The following is an 18,725-nucleotide window of genomic DNA, read 5'->3' as shown; positions in this document are numbered from 1 at the left end:
AGCCTCTAAGGATTTTATATAAAGGCTAATGGACTTCCCAAAGGTGGAGAAACTCTTATGGTTCTCACTAGCATTCTTCACATCCAATTAACTAATAATAAAAGTCTTCCTGTTTAGTATGACTCTTGTCAAAGTTTTATTGACCAGTGAAATTAGAAGGGAAAAGAACCCTTTTTACTGACATTTCATACCTGAGAAGGGCTTCATAAACTACAGCATATAAAATGGATAGATTGAGTCTTGGCAGAAGCACATCTCTTCTTAGGGAAGGAATTTAAGGAATGAGAATATATAGCCAAATTGTCCAGGGCTCACATTGTCTGAAAGCATCATCATGGATTAAAAAACAAAAAGAAAGGTCTTCATTGTTAAGCTTCTTTTCAAAACCTTAGAAGTGTCACATACCTTATTTTTCTTTTTGCTTTCTTATCACTTACTTGCTATCACTGATCCAAAGTTCCTTGGTCATAATTTAGTTTCATATCTATGTAAACACGAATAATGTGAGTTGTGTTGAAAGGTGGTGCTTTTGGACAAATAATACAACTTATTTTAGGTGATTTTTTTCTTAAGAAGTTCAAAGTGGCTTCAGGGTAGAGTCTGGATGCTTGGGCCACTTGATAGGGTGTTTTATATTGTTGCAAAGGATATAACATTTATCCTATAATCCCTGGGAGTCAAATGTCAGGAAAAGAATACTGAGTCAAACTGACTGAATTGTTCATACTAGAAAATGTCCACCATACCTGTGAATGTGAAACAGGTTAGACTATTTGGGTAAAAGCACAGATTTTTGAGTCAGTCACAGATTTGAGATCTGGTTTGGTTGCTTCTTAGCTTTGTGAACATCACCTCTTAGCTCTCAGTTTCTCATCCTTAGGTAGGGATAATACTTACCTTAGGGTGGGGTACAGTGGTTCACACTTGTAATCCTAGCACTCTGGGATGCAGGAGGATCCCTTGAGCTCAGGAGTTCAAGAACAGCCTGAACAAGAGTGAGACCTCATCTCTAAAAAGAAAAAAGAAAAGAAAAAATAATTATGAGGAGTAGATATAAAATGTTTAATGTGGTGCCTGGCATGATTATGATTATTTGATGGCAACCAAATAGATAGTCACAGGCAATTTTTTTAAAATTTTAAAACTATGTGGTTTGGTTTCCCTCCCAAAATATATTATCCTGCAGAAATAGCCTTGAGGCAGCCCTTTGGTTTGCTTCCTATTGACTGAGGTCATTTTGATTTCAAATCTGAACTGTGTATTCTGGTTTCATCCAAGCCACTGCCTCACTGACCCCAACATAAATTGCTATACTGTTTGCACTTCAGTTTTATCTTTTTCAAATTGGACTTAAATGTGCTTTCCTTTTATCCATTCTCCCTTAGTAAAGGTTGTTATATAACAACATGATAATGAGAACATGAGTGTAAGATGTATCTGATATTTTGCTTATGAATGAAATGTGATCATTCTCAAGTCAACAATTACAAAAATTAAAAACAAGATATGTCTGCATTAAGCATTTTTAGTAATATGGGAAAATACAGTGTCTATTTGACAGTCAGTGAACATTTTATTAGGGAACAGACTGATACCTAAGGTTCTGGGCAGCTGTTTTTGGTTGTGCTTCAACATTAGGTCAGTTCAGTCAGACAGTCAAACTTTGATACCAAATTGTCCTGCTTGATTTAATTTCAGATTATATTGTCTAGATGTCTGGATGGTTGACACTACCTCCATGCAAAGTTCAAGTCCACTCAATCTTTGTTTATACTTCATTCCCCTCTAAATTATGGCTATGTAGTATTTAAGGGTAGTCAATAAGAATAAATACACTTCCATTGTGTCACAAACACCTTCACCTGTTGCAATATGAGTTGAAGTGGTGGAAGCCACTTGAGTATGGTATAGTTTGGATGTTTTCATCTAAGTACATCACTCACATTGGCTATCAACACTAATAATCTTAAGACCTTTCGCTCAAAGGAGAGTGGGGTTTCTAATGTTCCAAGTGAACCTATTTTTTTTTCCCACACTGCTGCTTTATTTTTAAAATCTATTTGTAGATATTAAAGTGCCAGAATAGACAAGCACTTCATTAACTCTATGTATAATGTTTGTGAATATCTTGAAAAGAAAATGGTGTTATGTATGAGCCTGCTTGAGTTTTCTAAAAAGTAAGTCATTGCAGGCTTACTTCATTTCCTTTTATTGATAAATTACTAAATCGAGGACATACCTCAGATAGGGTATAAACTTACTTTGGTATGATATTCATATGGTTAATTTGAAGAAGTTAGGAATAGTTTATATTAATAGTGAACAATTCCTGCCAAGGAACCTAAAGTATACCTTGTAAGATTTAGGAGTCAATGTCGATGGAAAAACAAATCCAGTCAAATTGATAGGTTGGTTGTGTGCTATAAAATTCAGCCCTTTCTCTTGCCTTGTTCAACATGAGTTTAAGCATAGAAGACATATGTAACAAATTTGCTTGAGACACAAATTTGATAGACTGGAATGATGGCATACAACCACAAAGGCAAGTTATCCAAGGAAAAGGAATCAGACATTTTTTTCTAATCCCAATCTCAAAAACAATCATTATTGCTTATCTCTTTACATATCTTCATACTCTCACATCCTATATCTATCCTTTAAACTTCACACATGCTTTTTCCATTCAGACTGGGGAATTGCCAGGCAAATATTACCTTACTTTAAGTCTGTTTCCTTTTATTCTTTCCCTCAAACACATTTCTTGGCATCACTGAAACTTAGCTTTCTCTTGATGACATTGCATTTCCGGTTGGCTTCTAATTTAGCCAGGATGGTGGGGGTAGGCAGGGAGGAATAAGAAATCCTCAGGTCTTTGATCTTTTTTCCTACAAAATGGAATTGTTAGGGGTGAGTAGGCTGGTCTTTTCCAATTACGGACCATGGATGCTTCAGCATCTCTTTGGTTTTCTTATTTACATTAATATCACCTTTTCCATTTCTTTGTTCATATAGGATACAACCTCTCAAGATCTGCTTCTGTTTTCCACATGATTTAAGGACTGGTCTGTGTATTTCTCTCATTTTCCCTACTATCCTCAATGACAACAGATACCTATGTTGAGGACTCATTGACATCCTTAATGTAAAACTTCCTTAATTTTGTGGACGCCGCCTCCCATCTCAGCTGTTCACCTTCATGGCAATTCACAGTAAATAACCCTCTTCTACCTGTAAGATCTTGTATTGCAGGGCTCCCTCTGTGACAATATCCACTTTATACTTTCCCATTCCATTTCCCACTTTTTGCTTCTTGGCCTCTTTAACTTCTTGATCCAAACCAATTCTGTTGGCTCCCCTTATAACTGTTGGTTTCCTGCTTATCATGGATTATGAGGACAACCACCTCATTAAAAGCTAGATATCCAGGTGTCTCTAATTTCTGCCAGAGATTCTAAATCAATGCCTAATTTGATATCACTCTGGCTTCAGAACCAGTGGGGCACTATAACCATCCAATATCTGCCAGCCACCGTGTTAAGCACTTTATACACATCCAATTTAATCAGCATAAGAGCCCTTAAGGTTTAGGCATTATTGCTCTTGTATTGCAGAAATGGAGGTTGAGAAACATGAAGTCATGTGTCCTCCTTAAACACAACTAGGCAATTAGCAGAGCTAAGGTTTAAACAAAGGTTTATTACAAACAAATGCCCTATTTCTTTGCAGTATAATTTATTTTTAAAGTCTATGTTTTTGTAATCAATGTCACACATGTGCATGTGTTATAAGAAACTGTTCCTCTCTTCTCCACCACCCAAATCGTCCTCTCAGTGGCAAGACCTTCCACTGTCAGCTGATTCTTGTGATATATTTACTTCCATATGTCTCAATGCGGTAATATTTGTGTTTTGCTACTGCTTTGATTTTCAGTTTTAGGCATTTACCATTAACTTCCTATGTTGGAAGATAGGGAGACTCAGACTTTTGGGGGGAGGGAGGGAAATGGGCATTTATTGAAACCTTAAAATCTGTACCCCCATAATATGCCAAAATAAAAAAAAATTGCTGGATTTGATTTATTAATGGTTACAAGTGAAGAGGAAAAATTCAGTAGCCATCAAGAGCATTAAAGCAATGACTGATATATAGGTATTTAGTTTCCTTTTACTTCTCACTTAGTGAGGAAGATTCTAGAATTAGTGTCTGAGCTATATGTATCTACATGTGGCTAAATCAAAGCCTCACATTCCCTTTGCAATACAATTGCTTGAACATTAGTCTGCATAGAGGCATCACAGGATTAGGAATCAATACCTTTTATGAAAGCTATCACATATACATTTGTGCACACACACATACCCACAAATTTACATGGACAAAAGCATCACACATCAGGTCAGAAAATGCTTATTAACATAAAATGGGATTGGTTAATGGGTACAAAAATACAGTTAGGCAGAAGGAACAAGATTTAATATTTGGTAGTACAATAGGGAGACTATAGTTAACAATAATTTGTTGTGTATTTCAAAATAACTAGAAGAGTGGAACTGGAATGTTCTTAACACAAGGAAATAACTGTTTGAGGTGATGGATATCCAAATTACTCTATCTGATCATTACATATTTTATGCTTGTATCAAAATATATGTACCCTATAATTATGTACAACTATTTATGTATCCATCAAAATTACAAATGAAAAAACACTTAAAATGGCTTAAGGATTCAGCAGTGCTGATCTTTTAAAACACATTTTTCTACTATTGTAAAGAAAGCACAAAATCTTTGAATTCATAGATACTTAAAAGACTGAGGTTAACTTGTCAGTAACAGACTTGAGAGATGACAGCCAATGTCAGGGATAGATGATTTCTTGTACAAATATCTCCCTACGTATTATTCTTTACCACCCCCGCCCAAACAGCTACTCGACCTAGAAACAAATCGCACCATGAGCACAGATAACCCCAGGCTTCAGGTCTATAATCTGATCGTGGCCATCGGCAACCAGAAATGAGTTTCTTTCTAATCAGCCTTCCATCAATCGCCAGTCACGCATATAAAGGAGCTCGGGGATGGGAGGATTCGCATTGCTCTTCAGCACCACGGTTGTGGACAGCGCCCCAAGCAGGCTGCTGATCCCACGCCCATTCCTCTCTCAATCTCTGCCAGACCTGCTGCTACTGCACAGCTAGTCCCCCCTGTTGCAGAGAAAGGAAATTACATCGGATCCATGCAGCCGGCAATGATGATGTTTTCAAGTAAATACTGGGCAAGGAGAGGGTTGTCCTTGGATTCAGCTGTGCCTGAAGAGCATCAGCTACTTGGCAGCTTAACAGTGAGTACTGAGTACCCGGTACTCTCTTTAGGAGTGTTTTCTTGGATGGTGGTCATCTTCTTCTCACCCTAAGAACACCTGGTGTATAGTAAGCACACACACCTCAGATCACTCCTCTTTTATCATCTGTCCATCCTGCTTTCCTCCTGTCTGCCTCCAGTCTTCCTCCTATAGCTGTAAAGTAAAGCAGGTGTACTGATCGCTGCGTGCTAAACTTCCTTTCTTTGAAGTTTACAAGTTGAAAGTTAAGCAATGCCTGAATATGAAGAATGAGAAGTTGGCTGGACATAGTGGCTCAAGCCTGTAATCCTAGCACTTTGGAAGGCCGAGGTGAGAGGATTGCTTGAGGCCAGGATTTTGAGATCAGCCTGAGCAAGAGCAAGTGCTCATTTTTACCAAAAAACAAACAACAACAAAAGAAAGAAAGAAAGAAAGAGAGAGAGAGAGAGAGAGAGAGAGAGAGAGAGAGAGAGAGAGAGAAAGAAAGAAAGAAAGAAAGAAAGAAAGAAAGAAAGAAAGAAAGAAAGAAAGAAAGAAAGAAAGAAAGAAAGAAAGAAAGAAATTAGCCAGGCATAGTGGTGCACTATTGAGCCCACGTTTGAGGTTGCAGTGAGTTATGATGATGCCACTGCACTCTAGCTGGGTGGCAGAGTGAGACCCTGTCTCAAAGAGAGATAGAGAGATAGAGATAGAGATAGAGAGAGAGAGATTGTATGAACCAATGTTTTAAATCCACAACCAAAAAAAGTATGTAGAATTTTGAAAGGCTACTATTATGAGAAGAAATAGGGAGAAGAAATCAAATTTCCATGTTCCCAGAAGATCCTTGTGTCTCCTGCACCCCCTTCAGTCTACAAAGCTTGGTCTTTAAACACAGAATTATTATTTTCTATTACTGGGTATAGATACAGGTTGTTGGAATAAAAGAAAGATCAGGCTCTTTTCAAATGTTTTCCTGTGTTCCACATTACTCAATTTTTTCAGTTTAATTGATGAAATAATGAAAATAATATGCACTTGTTTTAGTATTTAAAGGATTATTTATGTCTAACATATTTAAAGAATAAAAAAGTAACATTTGTGGAATTTTAGATCCTGATTTGAGGCAATTATCATAGTATTTAATAAAAACAATGAAATAAAAACGTATTCATTTCAAGTAAACAAAGCTTGTTTTAAAAAAAGACAAAATTGTATTAGGGGTCCTAGTCATTAAAAATATTAAATGGTATTTTCTTACTGCACTATTAGAGTTTATCAACTAAGTCCAATTCAGTCTGTATCATAGAAGAATCTGTTTTAATATTGTAGCTCCAAATATGTGCCAGAGGGTTGCATTGTAGTCACATATTACTGCTAAAAATGTTCAAAAGTAAACATGGCAACTTTTGTAGCACTATTTAAATCAATTTGCAAAAATGAGGCCAAAACATAAATAGATTTTCTAACATTTAAATATCATGAATATTTGGATGAGATATTACATTGAAGAATTTTGAAGTCATAATGAACTGCTTGCAGGAAAACAAAGAAAGCTTAGAGTTATGGTTAATGTATGACCCTTTCATATAAAAATGCTACTTAAATATATGAGATCTCTGTGTTGTATGGTGAGGAGGAGGCAGATGTTGAGAGTACTAAGACATTTGAGCTTTTAATGACTAAACATACTGTCAAATGTCACTGTCTGCATAAACTGTTCTCCCTCAAGTCATAAATAATAAAATCTCCATTTCTATTATATATAAATCTAGCAAGTGAGGCAATACTAATGTGTGAAAATAAAGCCAGTAGAGAAATCAGAGGAAGACAATGGTAAATCACTATTCACTGGGTTCCAAATCAAACTTAAATTTCTCAGTTTCATGAGGATGTAATAGATCGGTGAAATTGTATTACATCACCATTTGTTAGGGAGATCTGTTTGCCCAACTCTGCTTTGCATATAAAGAACACAAAACAGACCATCATAATTTTGCATCATCACATGAAAGTTTCTAGCTTTTTTATTCTGCATTTCTGACAATGTGATCTGAGTTACTGGAATCTGTCACTTTCATCTTTAGCCAACAGGACTAATAGTCATTACTTTATCCCATATTATAGGATCTTGAATGGCTAATGAAGTGTTAATCTTTTTCAGTTTCTCAAATTCTATTGTTCGCACCTCATGATTAACTAGCTAGTTTTCTTCCTTCCTTCCTTTCTTTTTTTTCTTTTATTTGTGGCTGAATTTTAATAGTCACTTTTCAGATACCATCTTCTGACACAGATGGCCATAGTTACATACATTCCTCTGTGTTGAACTGCTGCATATAAATTCACATTGACAATTCATGTTAACAATCTGGGTCTAATTGCAGAAAGTAAGATTATCAATTAATTTCTAGCCATGTCCTAACATATTTCAGAATGAAATGGATGTTTTATCTTTAAGATTTAATTGAAACTCAAATTATTGTCAAAAATACATATTGGGTTTTATTTTTATTACATTTACTAATGAATATCGTTTCCATGTGATTCAACTAGGCTAACATTTCAAATTTTATGCTGTAAAATACACCTAGAAAGAAAGGTAGGAATTATTCATATATGATACTTCATACTTTATGATGGTCAGATTTTTGTTGTTATTAAAATGAAGCAAATCTGATTCTCCTTTAATTTCAGCCACTAGATGATGTCTTAGACCACTGGAAAATAGTGTTCCAGAGTAAATTAGACCAATATTTATGGTCAAAAGTTATAGGTGACATGGCAACTTCACCTTAAGTTTGCATGATTGGTGGGGCTTCTAGCATATGAATAGAATATTTGGGGGAAAATATCTAATTATGGAGGACTCTGGAATCCTAACTAATATATTCTTTTTGTGCTTCTGCCTTTTTGAAGCTAAGTAAAGCTAACTCTGGCAAAAATGATGACAAGAAAGGCAACAAGGGAAGCAGCAAAAGTGAAACTGCTACCGAAAGTGGCAAGACAGCAGTTGTATTCTCCTTGAAAAATGAAGTTGGTGGATTGGTAAAAGCGCTGAGGCTCTTTCAGGTAAATATAAAATATCATTACATAATTTAAAAAATGACTGTGTGCCTGTTGCAAACCTGTCATCTGCTATCAAACATTACTAAATCAATTTCTATATAATGCAGTGAAAGATTCAAGGGAACCAAATTTCATGAGGCTTTACAAACAGGAGTTTGTCTGCCAAACAATGAAATAAGCAAATTCACGTGAACTATGATTTACGAGTTCAGAGTTAGCCTATTAGGAACTTTGCAGACCGCTGCCAGGTGAGGAAGTCAAAATGTGAGCTTCACATTTGAAAATGCAAACACAAAAGGAGCCAAATAGGGTATCTTAAATATCAAGAGCCTGCAGCTTGATTTGATTTGTTCACATTTGAATGTTATACTTGTCCTAAGAACACATTTGTTGCATAAAGATACAAGAGTATAAGTACTTGGTATTCCCCAAAGCTTCATTATTTCAGGAACTTAATGTGTCATTTTGTAAAGATGAGTCAGTCTCCTTATACATAAATTGTTGGGCTAACTTGCCCCTTATCTTACAGAAATGCAGTATCATCTTCCCATCAATCAGTGGTTTGAACCCTCAAGAAAGATTCTGGGTAGGGGTAAGGATAGAAAAGCCGAGAAAAGCTATTGCCTTCTTACCAGCATATTCCTAATGGTTCTTCTACCCATTAGCAAACACCTTCCCTTATAAAATGCATTTTGTTTGGGGCACTGGCTGCTGATGAGAGCTGTGAGATAAGGAGGCTGGTCCTTTGAGGTGCCTGGGGCTACTGGTGCCTTGGAAAGATAGTTGGAATTGCAGTCAGGGGATTTAGACTGCAATTGGCTTGGCTAATCACTAGCTGCTTCCAAGGTTCAATTTCTTCATCTGTAAAATAGCAATAATAATTCCTACTTAACAGGATTGTTGGGATGAAATAATGTGCGTGAAAGCACTTTGCAAAGTGTACAGATATAAGGCATTATTATGATGTCTCTATGATGATCATAGAGGGGGAATTAGCATTCTGATTTGGCAAATATTTCCTTGCTCTCTTTTGACCTTGAAAAAAGGATCAGGCACCATAAACAGTGATAATGGAAATCTGGGGAAATATTTTACACATAATTATGTCATCCAAGGCTGTATCCATATAGTGCCAAAGGCAGGCCAATTCAATTAGACATCTGGGTGCAGTGGAAAAATCCCTGGAGAAGGAGTTAGCAGCCCTGAATTTTCACTCTGCCATCAGCTAGTCATGAGGCCTTAGCTAAACCACTTGATCCATCTGGACCTCAGTTCCCCTAAAAATATCTACTCTGCTTCAACCAAAGGACATTATAAGCCCAAAGTGACACAATGTATGTGAAGTCTCTTGAATCTTGAACTTAATCTTACTATTATTATCAGCCAATTTAGAAAACATGGCATTATTGTAAAGGTTAATAAAAACAGAAATAGAACATTTAGTTTCCTGGGCACAGGACTAGTTTCTTTATATAGAAGAGAATGCTGTTTCATTTAATCCCATTCTGGCACTGGAAACTACCTCTTCTGTTTCTATGCTGAAAATTCTGAGACCATCCAGGATTGTATCAGAAAAATTGTGCTGATAATCAGGGTGTACCATCTGGAGTGATGGGGAGGTGTCTGCCTATTTGAGGATGGGTTGGAGTGGAGAGGAGAACTTAGTCTTCAATTAACTAAGAAGAAATGAAAAGTACATCGCTGGGGAAATTCAAATCTGATTTTTAAATATTAAATTACTGCCCTCCTTGTATATCTTATTCAAAGATTTTTACATCTGAGATCCATCATATTATATGGAGTGATAGTTGCAGCAACACATCATTGGATGAAGCTTTCTCAGAGTAATTGCCAAAAGAGAACAATTACTAATGAGTCCCATTTAAAGGTTATTTATTTATCCTTTTACCCCCTCTTCACTGTCCCCTAAAAAAGTTGTTTTCCTTTTGTCTTCAGAGATTCTCTCTTGATTGTTTCCTTTTCTTTTTCTACAATGTGGGCTCCAGTTTAACTAATGTTTCCAAAACTTTAGTCATTTTTATGCCACCTTTACAATTTTTGCCTGCCATTTGTACTGTTTACTTATTTATTTTTTTTTTAGAGATGGGGTCTTGCTCTGTTTCCCCAGGCTGGCCTCGAATACCCGGGCTCAAGTGATCCTCCTGCCTTAGTCTCCCAGGTAGCTGGGACTACAGGAGCATTCCACTGCATACGGCTCTCTACTTATTTTTAAAAAGATTATTTTTAAACTTTAGTTTATTTCGAAAGGAAAGTTTATATCAGGGGCTTGAGTTTTTGTTATGTTTTCCAGAAACAAATATCAATCTGAGTATTACATGATAATACAAGTGAACTTTTTCCCAAACTTAATCATGTACCACCTATGGGATGTAGAGACCACTCTGGGAAATGACAATGTTCACAATTATAATACATTTTATAGGGGCCTTTATTTATCTTAAATGCCCTCTCTTTTTAAAATGAGATAGTACAGCCTACACACAGAAGAATAAATATATAGCTTTCTTATTACAGACGATGGTTGAAAACATTTCCATGTTTGAGTCACTCAAAAAACAAGGAAATTCTCTTTCTTGCTTTTGTGGGGACTTAGCACCTTTTTGCTTAAGAATCGAACAAGAAAAGCTAATGGCCTCCCTTTTGTTGTGCCCTGAAGATGATTTAGAGCTATTGCTTATGTTTCCACAGGAGAAACATGTCAACATGGTTCACATCGAATCTAGGAAATCCCGACGAAGGAGTTCCGAGGTTGAAATCTTCGTGGACTGTGAGTGTGGCAAAACAGAATTCAACGAGCTCATTCAGTTGCTGAAATTTCAAACCACAATTGTGACGCTGAATCCGCCAGAGAACATTTGGACAGAGGAAGAAGGCAAGGGTGGTCTTTGTTTGTTGGGTGATTTTACAATCTCATAAATGTTGCCAAAGTGGAAACGCAATCTGTGAGCTAATATTTTTGAACCTGCACTGTGTTTTCAACAGAGCTAGAGGATGTGCCCTGGTTCCCCCGGAAGATCTCTGAGTTAGACAAATGCTCTCACAGAGTTCTCATGTATGGTTCTGAGCTTGATGCCGACCACCCAGTAAGTGTCCGTAAAATCCATTCTGCACATGCTCTCCCAGCTCCGCCCATATGCCAGGCAGCGTGCCATGTTCTGTGCTGTAATGCTTTATTGTAGAATAATTTATTATTCATTCCCCATAACTGAGAGCAGGCTTCCAAATGATAAAGCTTTCCTGTATACATGTGTTGGCTGGAAGCAGGTTAGAGGGATGGCATTTTCACATAGCATTTATTTCTAAAAGGGTTGGACAGAGGAGGAGATTCTAAACCTTGGAGAATATTTCTGTGGAATTAGACAGTCTGAAATATACTTGCAGATGGTGACCCTTGGAAAAACGATGAACTGAAATTGATCACACCTTTGGGAAAGTAGGGAGGACTAGGCATTATGGGGCTCGGTGAGAGAATAAAATTCTTCTTGCTATTTTTCTTGACTGGAAGTAGTTAGGAGTAGAGTAATGTGGTTGACTTCAGTCTCAATGGAAAGGCAGAGGGTTTTAGAATAGGGCTGTGATGGAAGACATATCTCTTTTCACATCTACCCTGAATCTATCTGCCACCATTCTCTCCTCTACTCCAATAAAAATGACCATCTTTAAAGAAATATGATACTTGGGTAAGCATTTCCCACTATTCTCCACTTCTCCCCTTTACATCAGTTTTTATTTAACACAAGAGACCTAGAACTTCTTTATGGTCAGAATGAAGTACAGTTAATAGTCTGGGAGAAGTAAGCAATGCACTCATTCATTACAGGCATTTTTCCCCTCCCCCAGTGCCCCTTATCTGAAAATGGACAGATAAAAGAGTAAAACCCAAGCAGACCAGTAATGCTTATAGGAAACCTTTGTGGTCTGAGGGTAATAGTTTACAGATATTCATACTATTTAAATGGAGGAAATCTGGGAATCTGATAGTGTGACTATGCTTTGTACAGTGGCTTTCTAAGTGTCATCCTAGGATTAGCAGCATCAGCATCATCTGGAGACTTATTTTAACAATTCACACAAATTTGAGAACCATTGTTTTAAAGGAAGCTATGGAAACTTTAACACAAGGGGAATTTTCAATCAAACCAGTAATTTGGCATAATGTACCAATTCAGACCAATTCAAACAAATGGTCAAACAGACCTAATTCAATTGCATTATTTTCAAAAAGCTGAATTCACTCAAAGACACAGTATGTTACATTTGCCAATATAGCCTAAAATTTCAGAATATTTTCCAGTAACTCCTGAATATTCAGAAAACACTGAAAAGTGCTTCACTTTTAGTAATCATCCACTGTTATCTTTCTCTTCTCCCAACCTCACGGAAGTCAGAATTAGCACAGAAACCTGATTTAAGAGCTTAGTAGTACCAGGATTGCACTGACACCAGCTGTTAACTTGCAGAATGACCTTGGCTAAGTCCCTCTACCGCTGCACCTCACTTTTTTTATGTAAAAAGTAGAAATAAAATTGTTATTGACCTCAAAGGAGTGTTTGAAAAGCCTACTTAATAAAACAACTGGAAGGAATTTTGGCAAGAGTAAATGCTTAATTCTAGTAATGGAAGTGCTGTATTAAATCATCCAGATCAATGCCTGGACAGTAAAGGATTTTTCGATAACCTCCTATTTCCTAATGCTCCCCTTAGTCTAGTTTGAAAATTACTCAACCCGGAGAAGGAGTTCAGCCATTTCAATGGAACAATCACAGGAACTACTGACCTTGCTGAGAAAAAGTTTATTCCAATAGCAAGTGTAAATTTTCCTGTGCTTAATTTTATTCCATTATTCCTAATTACACCCACCTTATGATAACTTCTCTTATTTTCTGTGCAGCCACTTGAAATAATTGCAAGTACTTAGCAATCCTCTCTCTTGTCATTTTTAAAACCACATATATTTCTTTTATAAGCATACCAAATGTTCATTATGCAAAATTTGATACTGGTAAATTGGTGTTTTGTAAGTTATTATTTGATAAGGATGGAAAAAGGCTGTCTAAGCACTTTTTATGCCTGGGAATAATCCCAGTCTTGAGACAGACATAGGGACCCTTGTGATAGGACAGTTCAGAAGGGGCTTGGAATTGAAGAGTCAGGTTGCTGAGGCTCCCTAGAAAGGGTCAAATATCTAGGTCAGTGCCTCTTAAACTTTAGTGGAAAAACAAATCACCTTTGAAATCTTTTAAAAATGAAGGTAATGGTTTTGTATGCTTTGAGGTTCAGCATTTCCAGTAAGCTCCCAGTTCAGGCTTACACTGAAGGGGCTGGAGACCACACTTGGAGTCGCCAGCATCCAGACAGGGAGGGTGTTTCAAAGTGTGGTCCAAGGTCCATTCATAAGGTGCTTGTTAAAAATGCAATATCTTGACACTCATCTGAAACCTACTGAATCAGGAGTCTCAGGGATAAGACCAGGAATCTGCATTTAAAAGGATGTGCAGCCGGGTGTGGTGGCTCATACCTGTAATCCTAGCACTCTGGGAGGCTGAGGCGGGAGGATCACTCAAGGTCAGGAGTTCGAAATCAGCATGAGCAAGAGCGAGACCCCGTCTCTACTAAAAATAGAATGAAATTAATTCACCAACTAAAAATATATATACAAAAAATTAGCCGGGCATGGTGGCACATGCCTGTAGTCCCAGCTACTCGGGAGGCTGAGGCAGTAGGATCGCTTGAGCCCAGGAGTTTGAGGTTGCTGTGAGCTAGGCTGATGCCACAGCACTCACTCTAGCCTGGGCAACAAAGTGAGACTCAGTCTCAAAAAAATAAAAAAAATAAAAAAAATAAAAATAAAAGGATGTGCAGGAGATTTTGATGAGCTCTACAGTTTGAGAACTCTTACCTTAGCTCAGTCATTCTCAGCCCTAGCTTTCTATTGAAATCACTTGCGGAGAATTAAAAAAATACTGATGCCAGGGCCTCACCCCAGAGAGCTTAACTCAGAACCTCTGGGAATGCAGCCAGGTTTGATGTATTATTTAAAGCTCTTTAGTTGATTCTGATATTCTGCCAGGGTTGAACTACTTGGGATAGCTACTTGAGTGTCTATGTAAATTTAGCTGAGCACTTTAAGGTTCAGGCGGGGTCTTCAGTTTCTTTTGATTTTTTTTTCTTTTTTTTTTTTTATTTCAGCATATTATGGGGGTACAGATTTTAAGGTTTCAATAAACGCCCATTTCCCCCCTTCCCCCTACAAGTCTGAGTGGTTTCCTTTGATTTAAATTGAGGGAGGGAATGTGGGTTTGTGCTTGTAGGTACTCTCTGGGTGCTAGGGTTACCAGATTTAGCAAATAAATATATAGAATGACCTATTATATTTGAATTTCCAATAAACAATGAACAATTTTTTTAGTATAAGTATGTCCCATGCAATACTTGGGACATACTTATACTAACATTTATTGTTTACCGGAAATTCAAATATAACTGGGTCTCCTGTATTTTATCTGGTGACCCTATCCCTGGCTTTGGTTCAGAATGAATGGGCAAGGAACGCTGTTTCTCTGTGATCGCTAGTGTAGCTAGCGTCCCTGTTTTACCTTGCCAGTCCATGGTTCAATCCTGGAAGCTCTGAATCGCCCACAACATTTGCGTAATCACTGCCACACTAAGCTAATGAGGCATGATGAGTAAATCACTCTCTTGCGTCTGTGGAAAAGGTGCAGGTGTTTGCCAAGGAGAGAGAGTTGAGATTCTTCTGGAGGCCCAGCAGATCATGATGCTGTTACCATGGTGTCCGGTCTGGCAGGAACTCGGAAACAGATGCTCTGCTTTTCACAGGACGCTTTTCCTTTTGTCATGTCCTGCTTTCTTTTCAAATAATAAAGGTGCTTGAAATTCTTCAGTTTAATCATCTCAAGTCGCCTGGTTTTAATAGTGAGTGTTGAAACATGTACTTTCTAGCATGACTATATTTACCTTCTACAGCAAGAGACCCCTTTTAAGGTCACTGACCTACTTGTCAGTGTGGTAACTATGGTCACAAATTTTGTTTATAGATATTTTAGGGCTTCACAAGCCTGTCTGTGAACCCCAGTTTAAAAACTCCCAATTCCCAGCACAAGAAAGAAAGTGCTAGCTTCTGGGCAGAGGATACTTCATTTCTACAGGGTATTAGGACGATCTCAGGGCACTTTTTTTTTTTCTCTCTCCTCCCCGTTAGTAACTCTCTTGTCATTCCTGAAAGAAAGGTCACTGACATGGAAGTTCTTCATTTCTGTCCAGCAGACAGACCTGTGAAGATTTCTAGCCTCGAGGCCAGTTCTCTTTCAGCCTGACAAGAGAATGGGCTGATTTTCTAGTGAGTTTGAGGTTCTTCGTGAACAGCCCACCCTGCAGAAATGTCTCAGGTGCAGCAGAGGTGGTCTAGGCCTTTGTGGGCCTCGCCCTGTTTTTACTGTCAAACCCCGTGATCCCAGTGGCTTGTTGTCTGCCCTGGCCTCCATTTTCAGCGAGCTGCCACTTCCTGTTTGTCCTTTGGGGTTGCAGAGGTAAGAAGTTAAATTGAAACAATTCCTTCTGGGCTTCCAGCAGCTTGAAGAAACAACCCTGGAATGAATTGATTGTCTGAAAGTACCTAAAGGAAAGGAAAATGGAAAGTCTGTGGACAAGGGGAAAGATTTTTGAATAAACCAGGAAGTCCTCTCAGAAGGATTCCCTATGACTGAAACATGACAGACATGATGTTTAATTTCCCAAGTAGATGATGATGGATAAAAATCATAAAGTTGGCTAAGACTAATTAGAATTATAGGAACTCAGAGTGGGTTGGTGCTAAGCTGCTACCCTGTGCATGAATCCCTTAAAATCGATTTTGCATTATGTGGCTAGTAGTCATAAAATACAGCAAAACCTCTTTAATTTATACTAATTTGGGAACGTGATGATTATTCTGAGTGGTAGAATTTTTTTAAATTTATTTTTTATTGTTTAATTTTTTTGTAGAGACAGGGTCTCGGTATTGCTCAGGCTGGTCTTGAACTCCTTGAGCTCAATCAATCCTCCCACTTCGGCCACCCAAAGTGCTGGGATTACAGGCATGAGCCATTGTGTCTGGCCAGAATTTTTAATAAATGCTATATTTATTAGTTATTTACACAAGCAATTAAAATTACGTTAACTTACTGAACAGCCATGTTACAAGGACCTGTTTTAATGAATACGATAAAATTAACTTGTGATTACAATCAATTATGTGCACGTGATACTTAAAAACCAAAAGATATTGTTCAATATATCAATTTGCTTAACTAAGCCATTCTACTTACTTAGTGGAAAGGTAAACTTTAGCCTGAATTCCCACACATCCTAAATTAGTACAGCCCCAATTTAATGAGGTTTTACTGTAAGTGCAATTTGCTTCTGTCTGTGTCATCAAGATAATCATCCAAGGATAAAATTTACATTTGAATTAAACACTCAATAAACACCACAGTGATTTTCTTTTAGGCCTTCTACAGCTAATTTTTCAGCACTTTGTTAAATAACTTAATCTCTTTTGTGTTTAAGGGATTTAAGGACAATGTCTATCGACAGAGAAGAAAGTATTTTGTGGATGTGGCCATGGGTTATAAATAGTAAGTACCTGTATAACTCTTTCTTGTCACTGGCTGGTTAGGCAAAACACATGCTGTATTAAACAGACCTGTCATCTCTTCACTTTAACTTTTGCAGAAGGCAGACGTGAACCATTTTAAACACTCGCCGGTTCTGTAGGTCTTAAATGCCACTACTATTGACATCTGGGTATAATTGTAAAATAATAAGACCTGTGGGCCACGTGCAAAGTGCTACGTTTACAACATTGTGTTCTCAACTCCGCTAAGGCAAGGAACCGCTTTTATACCTTCTGCAGGGCCTAGACACTGTGATTTAATTTGACTTTTGACTTGACTTTTCAGTAAGCCCCTTCAACACCCAACTCCTCCAATGAAACTAGAGGATTCGGCGAGAATGGGTGAAAAAGCTTATTTAAACAGTCACAGTAGAAAAGATATGTGTCTGTTTTATGTGGAAAGGAAAACTTTCTGTGAAGTGGAAGGGGTATAGAAAAGTTTCATTTCCAGGTCAGGGTGGGAATGAAACGGGAGAACCTCACTTTTTGGGGTGAGGACTGTATATGATGCTAAGAGGCAATGACAGGATGCATTTGGGGCTGGCAGTAATGCAGGGTGTCATCTGCAGGCCGTGCCTAGAAACTCACAGGTGCATGTTAGGCCCCTGCTTGTTCTATTCACACTGGCATAACTTATAGACCATCACAATGCTCTCTTTCCTTTGTCTGGTATATCATTAGCTACATGAAACTTGTCATCAGAACAAAATGTAAATAAATCCATACCTACTAGGGGAAAGATTCTTACTCAAGTGGAAACGAGGTGAGAACTTGACTATCTTGAGACTGTCCTAAATTATTGGTGAAAATTTAGGATATTATGTATGTTATAGAGGGTATAAGTGTTGGCCTTTTTTTCTTTTGTTTTTTAAGTTTCAGAATATTATGGGGGTACAAACATTTTGGTTACATAAATTGCTTTCCTACCTTTTTGTTTGCTTTCTTTCTTTTTTTTTAAGGAATACGAGACACATGTACTTAAGGCAAGTGCTTAAGTGAGAGGATTCTTCATCCCACTCCTCATTGGGCCAACTGTTTGCTCATCCCTGTCTTCCCTTGATGCTTTGGTGTTCTTCCCTTTGTGCTGCCAAGCCCCTGGCGTCCTTCTTCCTTTCTCTACCATGTGTATGAAAACCATGTTCTTAAAAACGAGGAATACATAACACATGCTTTTCCACATACGTCTCCTCTGTTCTCATCTCCTCTGTCCCAAGCAGCTTCTTCCTCCTCTCTACTCTGATTTTCTACCCCTCATGACATCTGCGTACACATGGCTTGCCCTGGCCCAAGCCCAGACTCATGCCTTCCTTTCATCCTTGGCACCACGACTCCCTGGTCCCATCTCCCAGGGTTTCCCAGTCAAATCGCCAAGAGAAAACTCTGATGGGCTGAGCTCACTTTTCATGTCAGGACCTGATAAGTAGTTGAAAGCCCTAAGATCGGCTCCCACAGGTTCATGGGCCCTCTCTGTGGAATCAGGCCCCCTCAGAAGGGGAGTGGGCAGGGCAGTCCTTTGGGCATGGCTTGTCCAGGATGTGGTAAAAGCTTAGTGCCTGGCACAGCCTTTTCCTTTAAAGTAGATAGGTAAAATGTATTTTACATGTAGATGCTATATGTAATATATCTGTATGTATATATATATACACA

General features: G+C 37.9%; 1 protein-coding gene across 1 annotated transcript in view; it reads left to right on the top strand.

The window, feature by feature from the left end:
* Positions 1 to 5,090: 5,090 nt before the first annotated feature.
* TPH2 (tryptophan hydroxylase 2) overlaps positions 5,091 to 18,725 on the top strand; it is a 100,033-nt gene continuing 86,398 nt past the window's right edge. Inside the window, exons 1-5 of the mRNA XM_012738836.2 lie at positions 5,091 to 5,341; positions 8,237 to 8,389; positions 11,096 to 11,279; positions 11,390 to 11,490; positions 16,973 to 17,040. Coding sequence (XP_012594290.1) covers positions 5,237 to 5,341; positions 8,237 to 8,389; positions 11,096 to 11,279; positions 11,390 to 11,490; positions 16,973 to 17,040 — 611 coding nt within the window. The 5' untranslated portion in view covers positions 5,091 to 5,236. The remainder of the gene's footprint in view (positions 5,342 to 8,236; positions 8,390 to 11,095; positions 11,280 to 11,389; positions 11,491 to 16,972; positions 17,041 to 18,725) is intronic.

This window comes from Microcebus murinus, chromosome 10, assembly GCF_040939455.1.
Source record: "Microcebus murinus isolate Inina chromosome 10, M.murinus_Inina_mat1.0, whole genome shotgun sequence".
Taxonomy (NCBI): domain Eukaryota; kingdom Metazoa; phylum Chordata; class Mammalia; order Primates; family Cheirogaleidae; genus Microcebus; species Microcebus murinus.
This window is presented reverse-complemented; position numbering and strand designations above follow the sequence as displayed.